Source organism: Tupaia chinensis, unplaced genomic scaffold (genome assembly GCF_000334495.1).
Source record: "Tupaia chinensis unplaced genomic scaffold, TupChi_1.0 Scaffold000513_1, whole genome shotgun sequence".
NCBI classification, from domain to species: Eukaryota; Metazoa; Chordata; class Mammalia; order Scandentia; family Tupaiidae; genus Tupaia; species Tupaia belangeri.
The window spans coordinates 2729584-2752591 of NW_006160026.1; the positions used below are offsets into that span (position 1 = coordinate 2729584).

At 42.8% G+C, this 23008-nt stretch overlaps 1 protein-coding gene across 1 annotated transcript in view; it reads right to left on the reverse strand.

Annotated features, from left to right (window-relative positions):
- ASAP1 (ArfGAP with SH3 domain, ankyrin repeat and PH domain 1) overlaps window positions 1-23008 on the reverse strand; it is a 359138-nt gene that overhangs the window by 118867 nt on the left and 217263 nt on the right. Inside the window, exons 5-8 of the mRNA XM_027775016.1 lie at window positions 10358-10432; window positions 9830-9879; window positions 3505-3634; window positions 1922-2007 (exon numbers count right to left, since the gene is read on the reverse strand). Coding sequence (XP_027630817.1) covers window positions 1922-2007; window positions 3505-3634; window positions 9830-9879; window positions 10358-10432 — 341 coding nt within the window. The remainder of the gene's footprint in view (window positions 1-1921; window positions 2008-3504; window positions 3635-9829; window positions 9880-10357; window positions 10433-23008) is intronic.

The window sequence follows — 23008 nt, forward strand, 5'->3', positions numbered from 1 at the left end:
GTAGCAGCTGCATCCACAGTGAAGAGTTATGATGACATAAGGTGTTACAAGAGCAAGTTCACTGTTGCATACTAACTAACTTTGTACTAAAAATCATTTTGTGGGAACCAGCAGTTAGCGTAATGGCTATGTCGCTGGACTCCCACGTAGTCGACCGCGGTTCGTGTCCCGGACCCGGTGGCTTAAAACTCACGCCGGGCGCGTGTGCGTGCGTGCCCAAGATCCCGAGAGGAGAATGGAGGAGAAGGGATTGCGGCGTGACCATCCCCCCTGGGGGGTGATTTCTCGCTCTCTGTCTCTATGTCTCTCTCTGTCTGTCTGGCGAGCGCATGCGCCCTACAGTGAAAATCTCTCCAGAAAAAAAAAAAAAAATCATTTTGGGAAATGGGAATAAGAACTCAGAAGAAGAATTTTTTTTTTTTTTTTTTAAATTTAAGCTGAGAATACAGGTTCAAACTCCTAAAATCTATTTAGTTTTTTAAAAAAACTGATGGAGGGGGCCAGCAGGTAGTGTGGTGGTTAAGGGCGCTGGACTCACACACGGCCAACCATGGTTTGAGTCCCAAACCTGGAGGCTTGCTTTCTAACTTTCTCTCTCTCTGAGCAAATTAAAAAATAAAGTTAAAATAATTTTTAAGGAAAAAAAAAAGTGGAAGTAGTTAGGAATATAAAAATAGTCCTTGAAAGAAAACTGCCCTGACTTCTTGCAAGTGAAGGAGTTCTTGAGGTTCAACCACGTAGCAACTTATAGTTGCATCCTATTATAACCCATTCCTACAAAGTGATGTCTCCCACCTCTCTCCAAAAGGAGGTCTGTACTGTGCAGAGTTTCCTCCTGCTAATCCCTCTCTGCCCTAGTGAGAGACTTCTGGCAGGCTGTAAAAGCCAACTCTTAAGCCATCCTCCAAGTTCAATCCCAACTACCATCATCTCTTTCACAGTACCCTCACTACCCCCTCCTCAGTATAAGAGCTGTCTGGACCACTGTGGAAGGTCCTTTCACTGTATTGTCTATAACGTCCACCAATTAACACAGATCTTAATAGTGACTGACATATTTTCATACAGTCTACCAGAAAACCCATGGAACATGGAAGTTAACCCAATAAGTAGGCAAGAAGTAAATAAGCAAATGTGGTGTCTCAGACTCTGAACATAATAAAGAGGGAGCCCCTGAAATATAAGGAGACAAATGTAACGCCAATTTCATAGAAATCGTGTAGAAACTCCAAGTACTCATAATGCTCAAAAAGTATTTAATTTCATTTAATTGAGATGAAAGTCAAACAAATCTGGGGATACATGCACGGTGCAAATCATCCAATCAGAAATAAAATGCCAGGTAGCAGAGGAGGGCACCAAAAAGGCCTCTTTAGTGACAGGGGCTCACACATTTGTCATGAGTGCTCCACAGGCTGTCCAGATGACCATTTGGGGGCCATCAGCATCAGGTAGTGTAGTGGTTAACGTGTTGGACTCCCACATGGTCAACCTCGGCTCAAGTTCCAGACCTGGTGGTTTGAAACTCAGATCGGGCGTGTGTATACGTGCCCAAAATCCCAAGAAGAGAACGGAGGAGAAGGGATTATGGCATGGCCATCCACCCTGGGGTGTGTGTGTGTGTGATTTCTTGCTTTCTGTTTGTCTCTTCGGTGATCACATACACCCTATAACAAAAATCTCTCTTAAAAAAGAAGGGAAGAGGACAGCATTTTCTAGAAACTGAAGAGCTGCCCTAATTTAATTTGAGCTACTATTTACATAAAACATAGAAGATAGAAGACAATACCATTTCTTATCCATTTAGTTGCAGAAGATCATTTTATCACAACAGAATGAAAAAAGAGAATTAAGAAAACCAGTGGAGTCAAAGAAGTCTTTCTCGAGCTTCTAATAACAATGCTTGCAACATTCTACTTACTTGCACTGTGCATGATAATACTTTATAAGATTCTGCAGCAGATCCACACCCTTTTTGGTCTTGATTTCATTAACTTTAATGAGATACTGTGGAAATAAAACGGAATTTTATGTTGATGATTCCAGACAGGGTCCTTCAGTCATGCTCTCGGGTGGCAGGACACCATTCAGGAGTCTGCGCAGGTTAATGGGCCTCGGGTGGCCCTCACACAAGTGAGTTTGATCAGGTAACACTGCGCTGGCATTGTCACAAATGCATTGGGTGCAAAACGCGCTGTTTAGAGTATTAGCATTTCTATACATTTTTATGATTAGTTTACTTGACAAGCATAAGTAAAACACAGACACTGTAGAATAACTGACTTATTTCTCCTCAATGCAGCGGATCTCAAACTTCTAGTTCACGCAAACAAGACCTGAAACAACGTTCTTTGCAAAACTAGAGCCTTTTTTTTGAGAAATGTGCTGCAAGATATTGAAGCTTTTAGGCTAGAAAGGTGAATTCGAAATTTTTTTTTTTTTGCTACTCAAAAATGAAAGAATAAAATGAAAAATAATTTATTAATAACCTGTACAAGTTGGGGGCCAACAGGTGGCATAGTGGTTAAGGCACTGGATTCTCATGTGGTTAATCCTGGTTCAAATCCCAGACCTAGTGGCTTGAAATGCGTACTAGGTATGTGTGTGTGTGCCCAAAAATCACAAGAATAGAAGAGAAGGGATTATGGCATGGTCATCTCCCAAGGGGTGTTTTCTTGCTTTCTGTCTCTCTGGTGAGCACATGTGCCTTATAGCCAAAATCTCTCTTCAAAAACAAAAGTAATTTATACAGTTAGTGAAATATGACTGGTTCTGAATTTTACTACTGGTCAAGATAGTTTATTGACATTGCTTGCTTCTTGATTACTAGTTTTACTGTATTCATAAGCAGGCAAATTCAAGGAGCCAAGATTTATGAGGAAAAAGAAAGATGGAAAAGAAAATTTAGTGGAGATATACTTAGAGAAAAGCCTGCATCTGAATAATTTCAGAGAGCCATAGAAGGAACTCCATTACTCAAGAGCAGTGGTGTCAGAAGTGTTGGCCTCCAGGTCAGAGTGCAAGTGTTCAGTGGGAAATCGGTTTGAGAACCACTGCTCTACATTAAGGTAGCATGCTTTTCACTGCATTGTTTGGGAATTCAGGTTTTCCTAATAAATACTTCATTTAAAGTTTCATTCAAACTGGACACACGGTTAAAAAAAAAAAAAACATGCTCTCAGCTTCTACTGGTAAAACTCACTATTCACCAGTGTTAACCTCTCACCAACTCACCCCCACCATGGCATCACGCACAAGCAACATCAAGTTTCTCACCAAAGAATCCTGTTTTGGCTTAAAAAGCCCCACAGGAAAGGCTCAAAGAACGAGACAGTGTAATGGTGGATCCCGAAAGGCTTGGAAAAAAAGGAAGATTAGAATCCTTGAGAAACAGTCCCCTTCTCAAATAATCAAATACCACCTGCCTTTAGGTATAAAGATGCTGACTAGCCCAAGACTGCAGTCACTAAAAATCCGGACAAATGGTAGAAAGTCTGTTCTTACTTCACACATTTGGAGCTGAAAGAGGCGCCTCTCCTTCTCCATTTCTTCTGCAATCTCAGCTCCTGTGATCTCTGTGCGGATCATCCCGTGCTGCTTCGCATGTTCTCTCTTCTCCTTCTCGATTTTTGTACTGCAATTACAGCAAATGTCATTTAAACACACACATGCTGATGTACACCACTAAGAGTGGACTACTGTGGGGGCTGGTGGGTAACATAGTGTAGTGGTGAAGGCACAGGATTCCCATGTGGTCAACCGTGCATCAAAACTCACACCAGGTGCGTGTGTGTGTGTGTATGTGTGTGTGTGTACACGATATACTGAGAGGAGAATGAAGGGATTGTGGTGAAATCACCTCTGGGGGAGTGATTTCTTGCTTTCTGTGTCTCTGGCCAGTGCATGAACCCTATGGCAAAAATCTCTGTGGAGGGGGAGAAGAGCAAACTACTGTGAACTGTGAATGCTGGGTGGTACCGATGAGTCAGTGTGGGCTCACCAATTACATCCAATGAAGCACTCCAGTGAGGGGTGACAGTTAGGGAGGTTGGACCTGTATAGGGGAGGCAGAGTACAGGGGAAATTTCCGTACTTTGCTTAATAATAAGGTCTATTAACAAACAATTCATACTCACATCTTTCCTGATTATTTCTTAATTACTAAGGGGACAAGGCGTCTTAAGTTAGTAGAATCTATTAGAAGCAAATATCTAAGTTGAAAGAGAATACACTTTATAGATTTTCATCTGGGAAATATTTTACATTTACCTTTCATCTTACAGATGATAGATTCATATAAATTCTCTTACATTTTGGTTGGTACAAGAAATTTTGGCAGATTACCTTTTCTTGGGTAAAGTAATTTATGATGAAAAAGAATGAAAAAGTTGGAGACCTGAGGCTTCTCTTGATTATCAATAGATTGTAAGACTTGGAACTGTTTCAAGACCAAGTATACAATGGTTTTTGTGGGTAGGCACAAAAATTAGTTCAAGGTAATTCCCAGTATTTCTCCGAACTTGGGGGCTATTTCCACATCCCAACAACACATTTTAGTCATTCAGCCACTTGGCATTTGATTAGACGAAATCAGGATTGGGAGAGATCCTGATGTGTAATTTGGAATTCTATGAAAATGCTCTTCAATGGGGAGGGTTGGGCAGGAGAGAACCAGGGAACAAAGACAATCCACATTAAACCTATGGTACCTAAGGCCAGCACTCGGCTCCGATAGATGATACTCTGCTAATAACACCAGTGATCATGGCCCTCTTTTCAAAAATCCACTTAACTTGAGAACAGACTTATTATTTCAGAAACAACCTGTAATTTCTCACTGAAAATGCAAATACTAACTGATTTAACCTTCAACTCTTTTAAGTTGTGGTGATGGCGGTGGGGGGTAACCAAACCCCTAAGAAACCCAATATCCTTGTCTAAGTATAAACAGAGTAGAAAACCAACCCATCGACCCAATGGAAAATCCACTATAAATCTGCCTGGAATTTACTCTTATACCCTAATGTCACATGGAAGCAACTCTAATCAGAGCTGCAAACCTTGGCAAAGAGGTGTGATGGCACAGATTTTACCAGAAAAAGAATACATTTTAGCTTTCTCCACTGATGGGGGTGGTAAGAACTGCTTGAGAAGAAATATGGGGGGGGGGAGGCATAATTTAATAATAATAACCTCTGTTTTAACATGGTGGTTTGACCACTACCTGTGTTCTGTTTCTTTTTTCTCCAGCAACCCCACTAACATGGTAGTAAAGACATAGAAAAGGTATACTCTCCCAGACAAAAATGGATGACAGAATCAACAAACATTTGGAAGATCATGGATGAAGAGAGAACAGTCTGCACTTTGAACTCGAGGGCTCCAAGCCTTCCTGTTACGTAGCTTCTAGAACTCCACCCTGTGCAATCACTAGGCAGGGGAGGAAGGAACTAGCGGGTCCCTGAAGACAGACCTCAGGTACTGATGTCTGGAAGACTTCCAGTAAAAGAGCTTGCTGACATCCTAGAACTGAAATCTAAAAAGCAGGCTGCCTGCTTTCTTGACAAGCCCTGCTGACACACACAAGCTTTCAGTCTAGGTTTGCGCGTCCTGCTCTGAAACAGGAATGGGCAGCAAAGGCTTGTAAGATAATTGAGGACTGCCTTCAAAGTGAAAGTGAGGGTGAGCCAAGGTACAAAGAGGGAAGGTGGGGTGAGGATGGCCAAAGGTTATAAGAGAGTAACATTTTAGAAAATGTCTTGAAACCTTTTGCTAAAATACTGCATCCACAAAACAAAACTACAAAAAGGCAAAATGAAACAAATCCAAATCCCCAACACCAAAACCAAAAACAAAACCCCTGACTGAGGTGGAGAACTCTTAGAAACTTAGAATAGTCAAAATAAAAATGTGAATTAAAACAGTATTGGGGGGATGAAGAAATAACCTAAAATATAACACAAACAGAAAAGAGAAGGCACTTGTAAGAATAATCTAGAGTCCAACAGTATATGACAGAAGTTCAAAAAAGGAAGTTAGAAACTTAAAAAGAATCATAAGAAAAGTTTCTAGAACTGAAGAACTAAAAACTGCCAATAGAAAAACTGCAAATAGAATGTATATACTATGAGAGATGAAGACTTCCTTTGTAAAACCTTTTATAAAGGGAGGACCTTAATATTTCCTAACTAAAAATAACAAAAATTCAAAAGCAAGCAACCAACCACATATCACATATAAATAAACAGAACTCAGAAAGATGTACATTTTTTCTTTTAAAGATTTTTTGCCATAGGGCACTTGCACTCACTGGAGAGAGACAGAGAAAGGGAAAGTAAGAAATCACCCACCCGGAGGATACAATCCCTTCTCCTCTATTCTCTCAGGACTGTGGGCATGTCTGCATACGGGGCTGGTGTGATTTTCAAGCCTCCACGTGGGAGTCCAGCTATACCACCTCCTGGTCCCGAGGAGTACATTCTTAAATGGAGCAGACTGGAGTAAGACACGGCGGATACAAAGGACTTGGAAAAACGGATAAAGGCGAGCACCATCAGGAGTGCAGAGACCCCCAAGAGCTGCACTGACTACCAGATTTTTTTAAACCAGAAAATGTTTCAAATTTGTAATTCCATATTTTTAATGCCGACCACAACATTATGATTACTCCTTATTTGTACTCTAATATTTTTTTACCATTTGTGAAGAAACATAAAAATAAGTTAATGGCAGTGTGCCAGGTTTTTTTTTTTTTTTCTTTTAAAGATGGCTGTTTAATAAGACCTAACAATAGGAGTCCAAACCCTTGTGAGCATGCTCAGTATTGCTATGGAGAACCCAGAGGGCCTCCAACTGGCCTCAAATGTTTATTAAAAGAAAAAATAGGCAACACTGGAAATTAGAAAACAACAGAGTAATGCATTTGGTATTTTGTAGGAAATAATTATAAAACCAGGATTTGATATTCAACTCTCATTCTGTATGATGGGAGAATGGAGATGCTTTATACATACCCAAACCTAAACACTACAACTTTTTTTTAACAACTGTTCCCTGGAAACTTCTGGAGATGATGAACCAGCAGAGTGTGGGACTATACTAGGCAAGAAGTAGAAGATATAAAACTAGCGAGGCAAAGGGCAGTCCCAGGATGATGCTGTACTGCTGATCTAAAAGGCTATTTTTAGAAAGATAAGTGAAACTGAACGATCACCGATACTACCTAGATAACCAGTGTAATAATACATTTCTAAATAAATACTGATGTACGTGACAACTGCTGGGGCAGGTGGTCAAAGCTCCCAGAAGATTCATATAAAATGAAGCAAATGAGGCAATTAAGTCATTAAGAAAAAGCAAAAAAACAAAAAAAAAACCTAAGGGAATGAAAACTCAATCATAATACACCATCCAGATTAGCAGTGAATATTTACATTCATAAAAATGTGAACGACAATTGGTTTAAACAAAAATTGATGTATGAACCATACTTGAAGAACGGAGGTGGAAAACTGAGGAAGGTATACAAGGCAGTTGGTCCCTCATTGACATAGCAATGCATTCTAGATGAACAGAGAAACAACTATTTCCTCAATACATATTCACATGGAGCACTCACTACATGCCAAAGGCTCTGACAGGTCCTGGAGACTAACACCACTCAGAGGAATAATGTGGCTGCTCCTTTTGCCAAGTTTAGATTCTGGAGCAGAAAACAGACAAATGACCAGCCAAGTAACTTCGTAAATCCTGTGAGAGAAGTGTAATAAAGGACCATCTTAGAATGTTTTATATTTGGGCTGGCTGGTGGCATGGTGGTTAAGGCAGCTGGATCCCACATGGCCAATTGCCCGGCTCAAATCTTGGACCCAACAACTTAAAATACATGCCAGGCACATTTGTGTGTGCCCAAAATCCAGAAAGGAGAAATGGAAAAGGGACTGCAGTGTGGCCATTATCCCCAGAGGGGTTGCTTTCTCATTTCTCCCCTCTCTCCAAGAAGTGCCCCTTCAGTTAAAAAATAAAGCTTGGGCGCATGTGTGTGCCCAAGATCCCAAGAGGAGAATGGAGGAGAAGGGACTGTGGCATGGCCATCCTCCCTGGGGGGTGATTTCTTGTTTTCTGTTTCTCTCTTTCTGGCGAGCACACGCACCCTATAGCAAAAGCCTCTTTGAGAAAAACAAAACAAAACAACTGTATATTCTATGATATTCATAATACCAATCACTAGTACATTTTCAAGATCTTCAACCCCACGGACTTGGTTATGTATACGGCTTTACCACCTAATTGGTGGTGCTTTAATTGACAGGACACGCATTATGTATGTTTTGCCATTCCTATGGCTTCTGAAGGAGACATACTGGGGTGAGGTATTTTCTTCCTTCAGTGTAGACTCTGCCCTTCCCATCCTGAAGCACTGTACTTAGTTCTATTCCACTTTCAGGACAGGCGTAGTCGCTTCTGGGCAGGGAGAGCACTGAGCTCCCGAGTGTGAGGGCTCACACCTCACCTTCCATACAGAAAGACAGCATGGCCCTCCATACTCGCTGACATCAGCCGGCCGTCGGAGCCTTCTCGTTCCTAGCACATGTATAACTGCCCATGCAGACATGTTCTTCAGCCAGCCCTCGACAGTGCGCTTCCTATATAAGCACGCAGGAGAGCAGTTTGGAAAAATCATATTGAATCCTGAATCTGTTTTTTCTTTTGCTGCTGTTTTTAATCCCGCTGCTATCACCGCCTACAGAAATAATTTTGTTCTCTTATCCTTCTAGTTATTCAAATTTATAGCCAAGACTTTTATTAAAGGCTTTAAAATATGTATCTCCTCCCACCCCATTGTTCTGCCTGGTGTCACAAATGCCTCGGAGTGATAACATAAACAGCTAGGTGTGCTCGCACAGTATGAGGGTGAGCCAGGCACCACAGAGTGCTTGCTCCCTGACCCCTCACTGTGACCCACGAGGCAGGGCCAACTCCTTCGCCCGGGCTGTGACTCAGGCAGACCTGGAGCGAATGCCAGCTGGACGCTTACTAGCGTTATAATCTTCTGTCAGCTCTTTGGCCTCTCCAGCCTTCAGTTTCCCTAATAAATCAACAGAGTAAAAGCTGCACAGAACAGCTGCTATAGGAGCTCACGCACGTGAAACGCACTTAGCGCAGGTCCTGGCAAATGGAAAGATGTCACAAACACTGGCTATTCTTTCGTAATTTCCCAACAATCACACAAAACAAAACAGAAAGGCCCAAAGTTATATGCTAACTAGAATGAGAGAAAAGTCCCAATGGTTATAGCTTGACAACGTGATGGTTCACACAAGCAGCCATAACTACTGAAATGACAGCAAAAGCGTCTCTCACTCCAGACAACGCACAACAGACAGAATCGCCTTGGAGCAGGCCAGATTACCAACGTCTCAGTCCTTACTAGGATGCATGAAATAGTTTCTGGTTGAGAAGTTATTAGTTAATGGTTCTGTCCTTTTACCGGGTATCTTTTCTTTGAGAAGTTTTTGCTATAGGGTGCGTGCGCTCGCCGGAAAGACAGAGAGAGAGAGAGAGAGAGAGAGAGAGAGAGAGAGAGAATGAGAAATCACCACGCTGATGGCCACGCCTCACTCCCTTCTCCTCTCGGAATCCTGGGCGCACATGCACATGCGCCCAGCGTGAGTTTAAGCTACCAGGTCTGGGACTCGAACTGTGGTCAACTACATGGGAGTTCAGCGACGTAGCCATTACGCTAACTGCTGTTCCCATCTTTTCTTACTTAACTTACAACAGGATAGAAACACACAAACAAAAACAAAACAAAATTAAAACCACTTACAACTTTGTCTCATAATCTTTCCAGGCTTTGTCAAATGGCTTCTTGAGATCCTTAGAAAAGAGAAAACAAAACTGCATTTACTTTTGCTTAAAATAAGTAATTTTGAAATAACATCTGACAAAAATGACTTCCTTTATCAGACACTTGAAATACACAAGAGGCTTTGATGAACATTGCACCATTTATTGCACACAAGAGGCCTGAGGGGGGCAGGAAGGTGAGTTTCGGGTCATGCCAATGAAGCAGAACCCAGAGGCCCGGGGAGACTCAATCCACAGTGGTCACGCCAGAGCAGCTAAAGACCCGGCCGGGCTGGGACCCTCTACCAACCATGTGGCTCTCACCAACGTTCCCGAAAGTGCCTCATCTGGTTGCGCTTCTGTGAAGTAGCACATCTTTTCCAACAATCATTTTCCAAGAACATTTTTTATTCAATGTTCTTTCAAACACAAGTACTACTGTGATCTTAAAAAAGAAAAAAAAAAATCGACCATCCCACTAAAGCAAAAAGCGAATTTTTGAACTTACTCCTTTGACTCCCTTTAGGTCTCCTTTTAACAAGGAATCCAAGGTGAAGATCACATTGTGGCTCAGATTCTGGAGCTGCCGAGCAAAGAGAAAGAAAGATGGTAGATGGTTAAAAGAGAAAACACACAGAATACTAAAGGGCACTGTGGTCTGAGCGTTTTCAACAGTGGGCTCCGCTAACAAGCTTTACATGCCTCATTTTACTGAACCTGCTTGGCACCACCAGGGATGGGCAGGATGACTGGCCCCTGCCCTGCAGGTGAAGAGACAGAGACAGAGGAGGCGTCACTGCAGAACTGCACAGCACCTAAGCAGAGGGCTGGCTGCAGCCGTATGAGTGGGGGCTGGTGTGAGCTCATGCTCTTCAACATCTGCACAGGGGCAGTGACTCCTCCAATCATTCTGGCACTTTTGATGCTGTCTCTACCGGAACTGTAGATACTAATTTGACTTTTCTTCAACTGTCTCTGTCAGGGTAAGAAGGAAACTACACAGGAGGAAATGGCTTTTGCCATTTCCTTTCTATTTAAAAAATTATTTTGAAATTAAAATTTTAATTTTTAATTTTTTAGTTTTGACATAGGGTGTGTGAACTTGCCAGAGAGCAAGAGAAAGATAGGCAAAGTGAGAAATTGTACCCGGGGGCGCTGGGGGGGGTATGGCCACCTTGCAATACTTTCTCCTCTTGGGATTTTCAGCACACATGCACACGTGCCCAGCATATTTTCCAAGCTGCTGGGTCTGGGCTTGAACTGTACAGTTGGTCATGTGGAATCCAGCAGCTTTAGCCACCAGGCCGCTAAAGGTCCTATGGTTTCCTTTTCATATTCTTTCCTAGCACATATCATTTGAAACTACCCTGCTTGTTTATATGTGGATCCTGGTTCCTCCGCTGGAACATAAGCTCAATGAGGGCAGGGATGGGCCTTGGCTTCTGTGTCCACTGCTGTGTCCTCCATGCCTAGATTCCACTAAAGATGAGCTATTTAAGAAGTACAATCAACAGTTATGGAGGAGGGTGTTTTCGTCACTCTCAGGCAGTAGCCTGGGTCTCCTTGATTTTAAGGTGGTACAAATAAAAGTCTATACAAAGAAGTTATGAAGGTACCACTCAGTTGGAGAGAAGAGTGGTAGGGAAACAGAGAGGGATGGCCAAGTATGAAAGAACGGAATAAAACAAGGTCCGAAGAGAAGTTATTTCTTCAAGGAGATCCCCAGTCCTGCTGGTGAAATCAGTTCTACATACATGGAACCAAGGCTTCAAGACCCACAGAACGGGATGATGGGTGGAAGCACACAGAAGTGTGTTTATTGGTCTGCCCATCCACCCGTCTGTCATTTGCTGAACAGCCACTCTGCCACACACTATGCTGGGAGCTGGAGAGGGCAAAGGTGAGTGAATGCTGTTCCTACCCTTGGGGTGCTTGCGTTCCAGGGATGGAGGCAGTGGGTCTGCCACCTGCGGTCGCAATGAGCACAGTATTGCATGCTGCATTAGAGGCAGAGGGAGAGCAGGTGGGAAGGACTGCACTGACTACGATGGACCTGGTGCGTAACCCTCTTATTTAAAAATGTTTGCCAGAGGACATGTGTGTACTTTCCACCCCCCCCACACACACACAGAGAGAGAGAGAGAGAGAGAGAGAGAGAGAGCACCCCCCGTGGGGAATGGTCATGCTGCCATCCCTTCTCTTCTGGCTTTTCTTTCGGGAAGTTGGGCATGTGCGCATCGTTTCCAGCATGTTTCTCAAGCTGCTGGGTCGGATTCAAACTGCACAATCTACCATGTAGGATCCTGTTTGTGCAGACACCAGGATACAGGCTGGCTCAAGAGAAGGCTTTTTACATTAAAAAAAAAAAGAAATTTAGAACATGATATATTGTTTATTCAGAGAAAGAAAGGTTCTAAAATAAAAAGAAATAAATAGAGACTGTAAATCTTTTAACTTTTAGTCCTAAATTATGGTTTTCATCAATACCTCAAATCTTTCATAAAATGAAGCAGAACAATAAAATACATTAATGTGATTGTCCTCTTTATCTGAAGGCTGTTACGACAAAATCCTAACAATAAAGGAAATCTGAGACCCTGTGCTCAGGGCTATATGTGGGGGGTTATTCTGAAAGAAAAGTCTATTGAAAGCAGGTACTGACCACACACCCAGTAACCTTGTAATGTTACCGCTGTGATGAGGTATTGGGGTGGGAAGGAGGCTGTAGCTACATCCATAGAAAACCCTGAGAATTAAAAATTTCTCAGGGCCAGCAGGTGGTGTAGTGGTTAAGGCGCTGGACTCCCACATGAACAACCATGGTTTGAGTCCCAGACCCAGTGGCTTGAAACTCACGCTGGGCACGTATGTGTGCATGCCCCAAAATCCCGAGAGAACGGAGGAGAAGGGATTGTGGCATGGCCATCTCCCTCAGGGGGTAATTTCTCACTTTCTCTATGTCTCTGGCAAGCATATGCACACTGTAGCAAAAATCTAAGGGAAAAAAATAATTTCTGTTGTTACCTGCACACATATTCATGGGAGTTGATAAGAAACCAAGGAAACAAAACATGCATGCATATTATGAATTCAGAATTTTCCCACATGAAAAGCCCACAGAATTTATTTCTTCCTTCCTTCTTCCTTTCAACATTACAAACTCCAGGAAAGAGTTTTTTAGTCCCTAGGAAAAAGTAGGTTAATTCAAAAAAACTCCAAAGGAGATTGCCTTAATTAACAAGTGAAGCATTAACTACGTGAAAGCCATGACAAAGACCCAGAGAGGACACAGGAAAGCAGACAACCTGAAGAGGACTGTTGGGAAATACGCACCAAAGAGCCAAACAAAATTTCTCTCCTTGGTGATCTCAAAGAGAAACCCACTCTCTCAGCTATGTCAGGGTGGTGTTCTGGCCAGAGGTGGATCACACAACTTCACAGTTCTAGAGCTCTCTGACTTCCCTGTGTCTTTACTTTCTACTTCTTTCAACAACCCTTTTCATGGCCTGAGCAAGAATTCCACACGCTGAAAATACAACAATGTCACCTCCATAGGCAGCTATGACGAGGCCAGTATAAGATCACATGGTAGACAAACTGTTTCTCCTTATCGTTTTCCGAAAAACTTACTGTCTGCTCACTATTCCCTTTTACACAACTTCCAAATCATTTCATTTCCTTCAGTGATAAAGTGGAATTAACTAAGTCCTTTACATGGTTCTAGTCTACAAGAAGTTGAAGAGTTATGTTTGAAAAAAGTGTATCTTCTTTATTTTATGAAGTACTCAACACATGAACAATCGCTTTGAGAAGATTGTTCAGGCATGCAGAGGTATATGCTTTCCAAATATATTCCTGTTTACATTTCTTTTTTCACAAAAGGGGATTTTTTCCTGCCAGTACATTCATCAAGCTGGTTATGATCTGGATTATGGTTTGTGCCCCAGTTTCATGTTTTAGAGTTTCACCTTGATGGGCAGTGATCAGAGGTCTCTCAGAACTTCTTGCGTTGAGCCTTGACTATATTGGTGGTATTATGGAGTAGTTTAAGTGAAAACTTAATTCCTTCATGGTATCCCAGAGTGAGGCCCCTGAATCTCATAATGTCTTCAGAGTGGGGTCGCTCTGACTGAGTCACCGAGGGTATGAAAACAGAGGGAATGAGACCAGAAAGGCTGAGAGCAAGTCAGATGGATAAAGACTGTGCACCCTGCTCTGCTAAAAATTGGGCGTTCTGCCATTTTGTGATGTCCTTGTACTTTCCAGCCAAAAGAACTGTGCATTATTAAACCCTATTTCTTCACAATTCACTCAGCTTCATATCTGTCAGCAATGAAGCAACAGACTAAGACAAAGCCCAACCAGAAATGTGTTATAATTTGGAGAGAAGGCTGAGGTCTATGTTTTTATTATGCAGAAAGAACTTAAATTTAAGTAAATACTTGTACTTAATACTGGCTTTGATAAAAATAACCACTTATTCCTTACCAGTGCCTTGATATTGCAGACATTAATACCATACAAATAGCCCCCATCATCCCAGCCACTGGAGAGGACTTTAGGGGCAATTTTCCTGCTATGTTCATAAGCAAACATGCACACTGATTTTTTTTTTAAAGCCCTTTAATAGCTTTACCATAAAAAAGAATCCCATTTATTTGTAGACTGATTTATCACCTCTCTCTCATTAAAAGATATGCTTCTAAAGGGGAGGTCCTTATCTGTTTTCATTAACTGGCTTGATCCCAAAGTAGGAGTCAAGAAGCAGTTACAGGGGGCTGGACGGTGGTGTAACAGGAAACCGGGACACTCTGTGACGTTGACCCACTCGGGAAAGTTCTGGGTTCACAACCAGAGACCTCCCCGGAGGATCACAGCAAGAAAACCCTGTGCGGGTGCTGGCTCTCTCACTCATGAAAGGAAGAAACTTGAGGAAAAAAGAAAAAGCAGCTGCAGTTGTAGGCCACACTGTACAGATTCGGGCTGGCCTGAATACTGCCCCACACGACTCTGTACCCTCGCTGGGGCTGTAGGTGAGTGCCCCCAGGCTCCCCTGAACGGCTGTGCTGCTTGCTGGAGCAGCCCCCTGGCTGAAGGCAATGAGGCAGTGGTGCCTGGGAGAGGAGGCGAGCGCGGTGCGGCTCCATGGATGGCACTTCCACGACCTCTACATGTACCAAGACTGGATTAATTAACGAGGACATAATTTGCTTGCTTTGTCATCTTGCATTAATTCTGACATCTTCTCTCTACTGCCCCAGTGGTTCTCTCTCTCCTCTCTACAGACAGAAACGGTTTCTCTGGAAGTAAGGCTAACTCAAATCTGCTGACTTGCTCAACGCATTGGAAAATCCAATTAAAATAATGAGCCAGCTCCCAGCAGTTAAGTCGGCAATTCCCCAGTGTAAATTAGGGATTCTGTCTAGCATGTTAACTCCTTCTTGCCCTGGACAGTTATTTCCCGCCCTGAAGCTATTTAAAACTGGGACCTCCTCATTAGGCTATTTTCCAGAGTGTTAGGACACAGAGGAAAGAAGCCCCGAGGCACGTGGCCACTCATCACTCCTGGCCTGGATCACTTTGGACAAACTGTTAAACTTTCTTCAACTAGTCCACGCCAGAGAGAGAGGACCAAGGCAGAACCGACCCTGCTGAGGCTCCTGTCAGCAGCCAGGGCTGGCTGCTTTTACATGCATTGTCTCATCAGCTGCTCTGGACACACACTACAAGATATTATTAAGTAACTTGTTCAAATACATATAGCTAGTTAAGTGCAGGAATCAGATCACAAACCAGGTCTAATTTGAAAGTCAATGCACTGTTTACAAAGTTATCTTCTTCCAGGTATGAGAATGTTTTGAAAACTCTAACATGCTATAACACATGCAATGAATGATCATCGGCAGCCATTACTGACTTAGTCAACTAAGATTTATTTTATCTGGCTGCATGGGCATTAAGCAGAAACAAGGACTATTTGCTTACTGGCTGAGGGCACTTACGAATCCAAGCCAGATGAGAATTAATGTTGCCCCCTCACCCACCACTCAGTGATTTGTGAAAGATTACCCTTCACAGCTGCCAGGGTACCCAGTGTTCACTCGGTCAAGTAAACGGCATCTGACTGAGGTGTGTGCTTGGGCAAGTCACTCACCTTTCTAGGGACCTGGTCTCACCTGTGAATTGGAAATAAGACCAAATGCATATGGCATCAAGGGGATTATATGAGTTACAGAGAGTAGATGTAAATGCATGCAAAATTCCCAAGATCATAGACTTTTTAATGAAATGTAACTGGGTTTCTTTTCATAGAATTCTTTAAAAAATTGTATCAACTGTCAAAGGATGCATGCACTCACCAGAGAAACAGAAAAACAGCCTCTAATGGAGCACAGTCATGCTGCAGTTCTTTTGCTTCATTTCTCCATCCCATCAGGACTTTGGGCACACACGCACATGGGCCCATGCCTAGCATATCTTTCAAGCGTCCAGGGCTGGGATCTGAACTGCACCAGCCACATGGGATCCAGCTCCCGTTGCACAATGCTGAACCACTGTGCTACAGGGCCGGCCCTTCCATAGAATGCTTTCCACCTGAAGAGCTCAGCAGCAGGAGTGGAAAAACTGAAGAGCATTTCAGGTACTAGAACACACTAATAGCATTTCAGGTACTTTAAAGGTGCACAAGGAGTGGGGAGGGCTTTGAAACATCCCTCCCATTGCACTACATTTTCTCCGTTAGTCTCAGTTCTTGTTTCCCTGACTCATTCTGCAAGGCAGTCTCCGTAAACCGTGATCCCGCATCCCGTTATACCATGCTCCAATCTAGGCAGAGTGGCCTGAATTCGACTGTTTATTAAGATGACAGAGTACAGGGCTGAACATATGCTATCTAAAGTTTCTGCTCACAACAGCTCTGTATGAACAGTCTCAGTCTCATGAGATTAATGAGGAGACAGGCTCAGAGAGGTTAAGGTTCTTGTCCAAGGTCAAACAGTGAGAAAAGCAGATAGTCAAGTTATTAATTAAGGTTGTCACTGACTCTGAAGGCCATTTTTATTTCCTCTGTGTCCGAGTGTTACAGTGATTTTCCAAAGTGATTCTCAGATGGTATTATGTTCCTACTCAAAATCCATCAAACTGGATTCAAATCCAAACTCCCAACTCAGGTTTGGCCCTGCCAACCTGTCTCACGCATTTTAACCATTCCTACCACATTTCAACTTCCAGCCCCATCGAGCTTGGTTCTCCCTGGCACTCGCTCTATTGTCTGTCTGGACTCTTCCTCTGGCTACTGAGGAAAAGCCTTCCAGCTTCAGTGTCACTTTCTCAGCCTTGACCACCCTAACCTATGAGTCTCGACAGTGAGCAGAACAGGCTCCCTGTCTGAGCACCGCACTCTGCAGTGACCTGTCCGCTCCTTTACAGTCCAGAACAAGTTCCTGGAAGGCAGGACTGCAACTGCTTTGCCCACCACCAGGCTATGGTGGACTTCTAGCACCACGCAGGCCCATTATAGACACTGAACAGAATGCTCGCCTACTGAGTAAACTGAATGAATGACTTCGTCTCCAAACTAGGACAGCTGTTGAGACCCCAAGTGCTATACGATCCTCCAGAAAAGAAGGTGGGCAAGATTTAGCAGGGGGACTGCTCCCAGGACACAACTCGGGGTGAAAGACCAAGGGTACCCATCCCATCCAGTCGATATCAGGCTTCCCTTGACGACTGGGGAAGAAAGGGTAAAGATCAGAAGACTTGACCTTCTAGACTTGAACCTGTTTCCACCTGGCTGCAAAAGTTTAGGCAGGTCACTTTTCCTTTCTGCTGTCATTATAGTGAGAAGTATGTAAATTCTCTAATACTCTTAACAGCTTAGGATGAGCCACTGAGACACAAGTGAACACAGTTCAAAAACAAAACAAAACAAAAACCCTGAACAATTGCATGAAACAACTACAGGGAGATGCTCAAACCACTCTGGTCCTCTGCTCAACGAAGTAACAACATCAGTGCACAGGGGCCAGCAGTTGGCGTAGTGGTTAAGGTACTGGATCCCACATAGCTAACTCCAGAGTTCGAGTGCCAGACTTGACAGCTTTAAAAATCATCAAGGGAAAAAAAGAAGCAAAACATCTAATGGACACAAAAATTGAAAATTATTTGTTGATGATAATGTGTATGGTATTAATATCTTTGGTTGATCTAATATACAGTGTATTCATGCTGAGAAAATTCATCCTATATGCTATAAAAATGTACGATTGAATGTTATTTAAAAAAATATATAAAAGATTTTTTAAAAACATGAGGCCAGCAGGAAGCATGGTGGTTAAGGGCACTGGACACATGGGCGACTGCAGTTCAAGTTCCAGACCTGGCAGCTTGCTTTCTCACTTTTCCTCCCCTCTCTCTCACTCTGTCCATCCCCCCCCCGTCTCTCTCTGGTCAAATCAAAATAATAATAAGTAAATAAAGTTAAATAATTATTAAAAAATAAGAGAGAGAAAAAGCAAAATGCACCAGGTATTGTGTGCATGGCTGGCCAAAATCCTGAGAAAATGGAGAAAAGATTGCAGCATGCCCATCCTTGGGGGGTGGTTTCTCTCTCTCTCTGTGGTGAGCATGCTGCACCCTACATCAACAACAAAAACCTAAACCCAAAGCAAAAAACAACAATAAAACCACTAAACAATTCTGTGCTAATGCTGGAGAGTTAGAAGGTTCCAGTCACAATTCCCAACAAAATCCTCCATTTTGGGGGGGCCTAGTACATAGCATTCATTATAAAACCTTGGGCACCATATAAACATAACCTTTTGAAAAAGTTTCAAATATCCTGACAAAGTGAGTTTCTTAAATTGGACAGGGCAAGGGACTCACTATGATACTTGCCAGTTTTTCTGCATTTCCCAACTCACCCTTAAATGACAGGGGAGGGAAGAGAGCGGAAAGTGCACATGTGCTGAACAACATTTCGGTCAACAACAGACATACATGGCGGGGGCCCTTATACGGCCTAGGAAGGTTACCATCTAGGTTTATGGAGTACACTATGGCATTTTGTTAAAATTATATGACTAAAGAAATACACAATCAGAAAAAGTTACGTATAAATAGCAAAAGGTTAGGACATACATACATATACAGTATGTGTGTGTGTATATGTATATGAATCTATGTTTGTATCAGCCCCTGAATAGTAAAGTTATTGGTGATTTTTTTTATTATTATTTTTTATTTTTTTATTTTTTTGAGAGGTTTTTGCTATAGGGCACATGCACTTGCCAGACAGACAGAGAGAGACAAAAAGTGAAACCCCCCCCCCCCCAAGGGGGGATGGCCACGCCGCAATCCCTTCTCCTCCATTCTCCTCTCAGGATTTTGGGCACGCATGCATGCACATGTGCCCAGCAGTCGACTACGTGGGAGTCCAGCGACATAGCCATTACTCTAACTGCTGGTCCCAGGTGATTTAAAAAAAATAAATAAATAAAAAAAGGCAGGCTCTCATTATGTCACAATTTTCCTGCCTCAGCCTTCCCAGAAGCTGGGATTACAGGTGTATGCCTGGCTTTTTAGTTAGGGTGGGCTGGGAATTGAACCCAGGCCTCCCATGTGTTCTCAGGCTGCTGAGTAGCAGGATCAACTGGTACACACTACCATGGCTGGGCCTTGATAATCTGATTTTTAAGACAAGGTCTTGTTCTATCACTGTTCTGCCTCAGTCTCCCAAACAGCCGGGCCCACAGGCATGTGCTAAGATACTTGGCTTCTTCAGACAGTCTTGCACTGTTGACTATGAGGCCACAGATGCACCATCCTCCTTTCTCAGCCTCCCTAGTTGCTGGAACTATAGGTACAGGCCACCATGCCCAGGTTTTAGGGTAGGTCAGGAATCAAACTGTATTCTCCAAGTTTCCCAGTTTTAAACAATGAATCAGTAATGCTTTTGTTTTTGAAAGTTATTATAAAGAAATATAACACAGGGACACAAGAGGGCGATATAATCAACCACCAGCTTATTTTCTCACTCAACTTGTTCTTCATTACTTATTAATGAAGATACACATCAGATGGCATGTGTAAAGGTAGAAGTAATTAATACAGTATTCAGTTTGAAGGAATAAAGTTGTAGCTTCTCTATAATGGTAGAGAACTGTGGTTCTCTGTTTTGCATGACAATCCAGCCTAGGGGTTCTCAAAATGTGGCCCTTGGGTCAGTGTCACCTGGATGCTATGGGTAACAATGAAATCCCACACTAATTAATTACCCAGGACCTTTGAGGGAGGGGCCCAGCACCCTAAGTTTTAGCAAGCTCCTGGGGTGAAACTGATACAAGGTCCATTTTGAGAACCACTGCCTTAGACTGAGGGCTGTCCAAAGAAGAAAAACCACAGTTTCTTTACAGAACCTAAGCCCTGCTGCCAGAGAGGGGAAACTACCAAAGGTCTAAGGCATGGTTACCGCAAAGAAAGAGCAGAGGTGAGCAATACTCTGGGAGGTCTGGGAGAGGCCCGAGGAGCCGTGTGAACCACATCATACCACAAGCCAAAGGCAGCAGGGACTAACAAAGCTGAATTTCAGTGGAAAGTACAGTTTTGCTGGAAGCATTCCAAAGAAAAATGGGTAGGTGCTGGAGTATCAGGAAATAGGAGAATTCTTTAACTTTAAATGATTCAATTATATTTTGTCTAATTCCATTTAAGTCAATGGTGGGTGAGATTTATCCTCCCCTACATCGAGTACAAGTGAAAACACTGTTTCCCTTTGCATTATGTGCAGCATCTGACTGGAGGGTAATTATATAAAAAGGGGAGTAGCTCAGACTTTTAAGACCAAGATAAATGAGAAAGCACAAGACAAAAACACAAAGTGTACATAGCTAGGCCCTGGTGTGAGAAAGACATCCCGACGCCAACGTTTCCTTACTGTACTTGAAATGATAATCAGTTCGTGATCACCTTTCAAACCCTTCATTTCATTTCCATGCATGTCGTCTGTAATTTGCTGTTTAAAGTAGAACAAAGCCGTACCGTAAGTGATATCAGATCGCATTTTCCTTGCCTTCGCTGAACATCTTTACCGCACATTAGGATATATGTTCTGCTCCAAATGACTTACTCAGGAGGCACCTTCTCAATGCAATATAAAAATCTAATAAAATACAGAGACACACAGGACTTACCACACACTGGGAGGGCATGGCAATGCCTCACAGTAGATATTAACGTGTTCATTTAAAGGTAAGAAACAGGACCCAATGCAGCTTCATTTGCCTGGGCAGCCCGACCCTGTCTGCTTCATCTATAGCCTCGTGTTTTAAGTCTCCTTTTACTTGATTCTCACTGAAATCTGAAGAAAGAATTGGTCTGCATGGTGATTGTGATATTCACCAACGGCTGTTGGTATCAAGGCCTCCCTTGCAGAAGGATTCTTCTCAGACACCAAAACTGCTGTCAGGAAACCAAATGAAACACTTCCCTACGTGTGTAATGGGAAACCAAAAGCAGAAAGTCTTAAAACTCTGGCCTTACACCCACATCCATCTTTCCCTGTAAGTTAAGTTGCACTTCGGAGAAAACTATTAAAATATACCGTATAGGCGTAGCAGTTACATTGCTGGACTCTCACATGGCCGACCACGGTTTGAGTCCCAGATCCAGTGGCCTCAAACACCCTGGGTGTGTGTGTGTGCGTGCGCCTAAGAATGAAGGAGAAGGGATTTTGGAATGGTTACCCCCCCGGGGGGTGGGGTGATTTCTCACTTCCCTTCTCACTGTCTGTGTCCTCTGTCCTCTGCTCCCACCAATCCTCGAAGCATGCCTTAAGGCAAAACCCTCTTTAAAAATTCTGTGTAAGCACTCTTAAACAGATGACCGGGGATCTGAACACGCAGCTTAGAACAGAGTGGGCACCTGGTAAATGTTCACTGAGTAAAGGACACACTTTAGGAAAACCCCTTCCTCCTCTTCTCTTCCTCCTTCTCTTCCCTTCTACCCTCGTTCCCTCCTTAGCCGGTTCCCTCCCTTCTCCTCCATCTTTCCTGCTCTTCCTCCTCCCTCTCTCCCTTTCTTTCTCTATAAATACTCAAGTACAGACTCTGACCTCACTCTAGCAAGTGTATCAACTGCTGCTTACAGCTATTTAATGTTTCTATTTGAGGAATATAGTCTCTGCTAGCCTAAGAGAATTTTATAAAAACAGCGCTTTCATTTTTATTTGATATAGGAGATGATGTTAAACCTAACCACCAGTTATTTAAATAGAATTAGACAAAATATAATTTTGCATTATTTTAAGTTAAAGATTTTTTATATTCCCTGACAGTCCTATTAATTTGCTATGGGTAAACTCAAGGGTCTCTCTTCTGCAAAGGATTCCTGGACTCCCCTGCTTTTCGGGTGAGTAAATGAATGACTACCTCTGGTGACCTAGCATGGGAAAAGGTAGAGCAGAAACTTGATCTGTTACATCTGACTTCAAGGTGAGCTCCTTTGGCAGTCCTCTGAACTCTCAATTGCTTAACACAGCGGGAACAATAAGTCAATAAAAAGGCCCACTCATTTCTGGTAGAACATGTAGTAAGATACCAGTTTATGACTGAATCAGTAGCCCAAATCTTCACATTTAAACCTAAAGTTACCACAGGGTGTAATCTAAATACAAAGGCAAAGTAACAAAATAATTCACTAAAAATGAACAGAATTACATAATGAAACATAAATTAGAAGTAAATAATTGAAGGGCAGAAGTGGCATGGAATAAAAGTGGAAGAACAAAGAAATACAACAGATGAAATGGGTAGCCCGATCTAGCAAAACGTCTAAACCCACATTTCTCTAAGGGGCTCCACAGGAAGTTAATGTTTCTTACAGTACAAGAAAGTCTGTGCTCAAGGTAGGAAGCATGGGACTGGATGGGGCTTCTTTACTGCAGGGTGTCTCCAAGGTTTTTGTCTCCCCCTAGGTTTTTGCCATAGAGTACATGTGCTCACTGGAGACAGAGAGACAGGAAAGAGAGGGGAAGAGAGAGAGAGGAAAACTGAGAAATCACCCCCAGAAGGATGACCTTGCTGCAATCCCTCCTCCATTCTCCTCTTGGGATTTTGAGCACACACATACATGCTCCCAGTGTGATTATTAAGCTGCCAGGTCT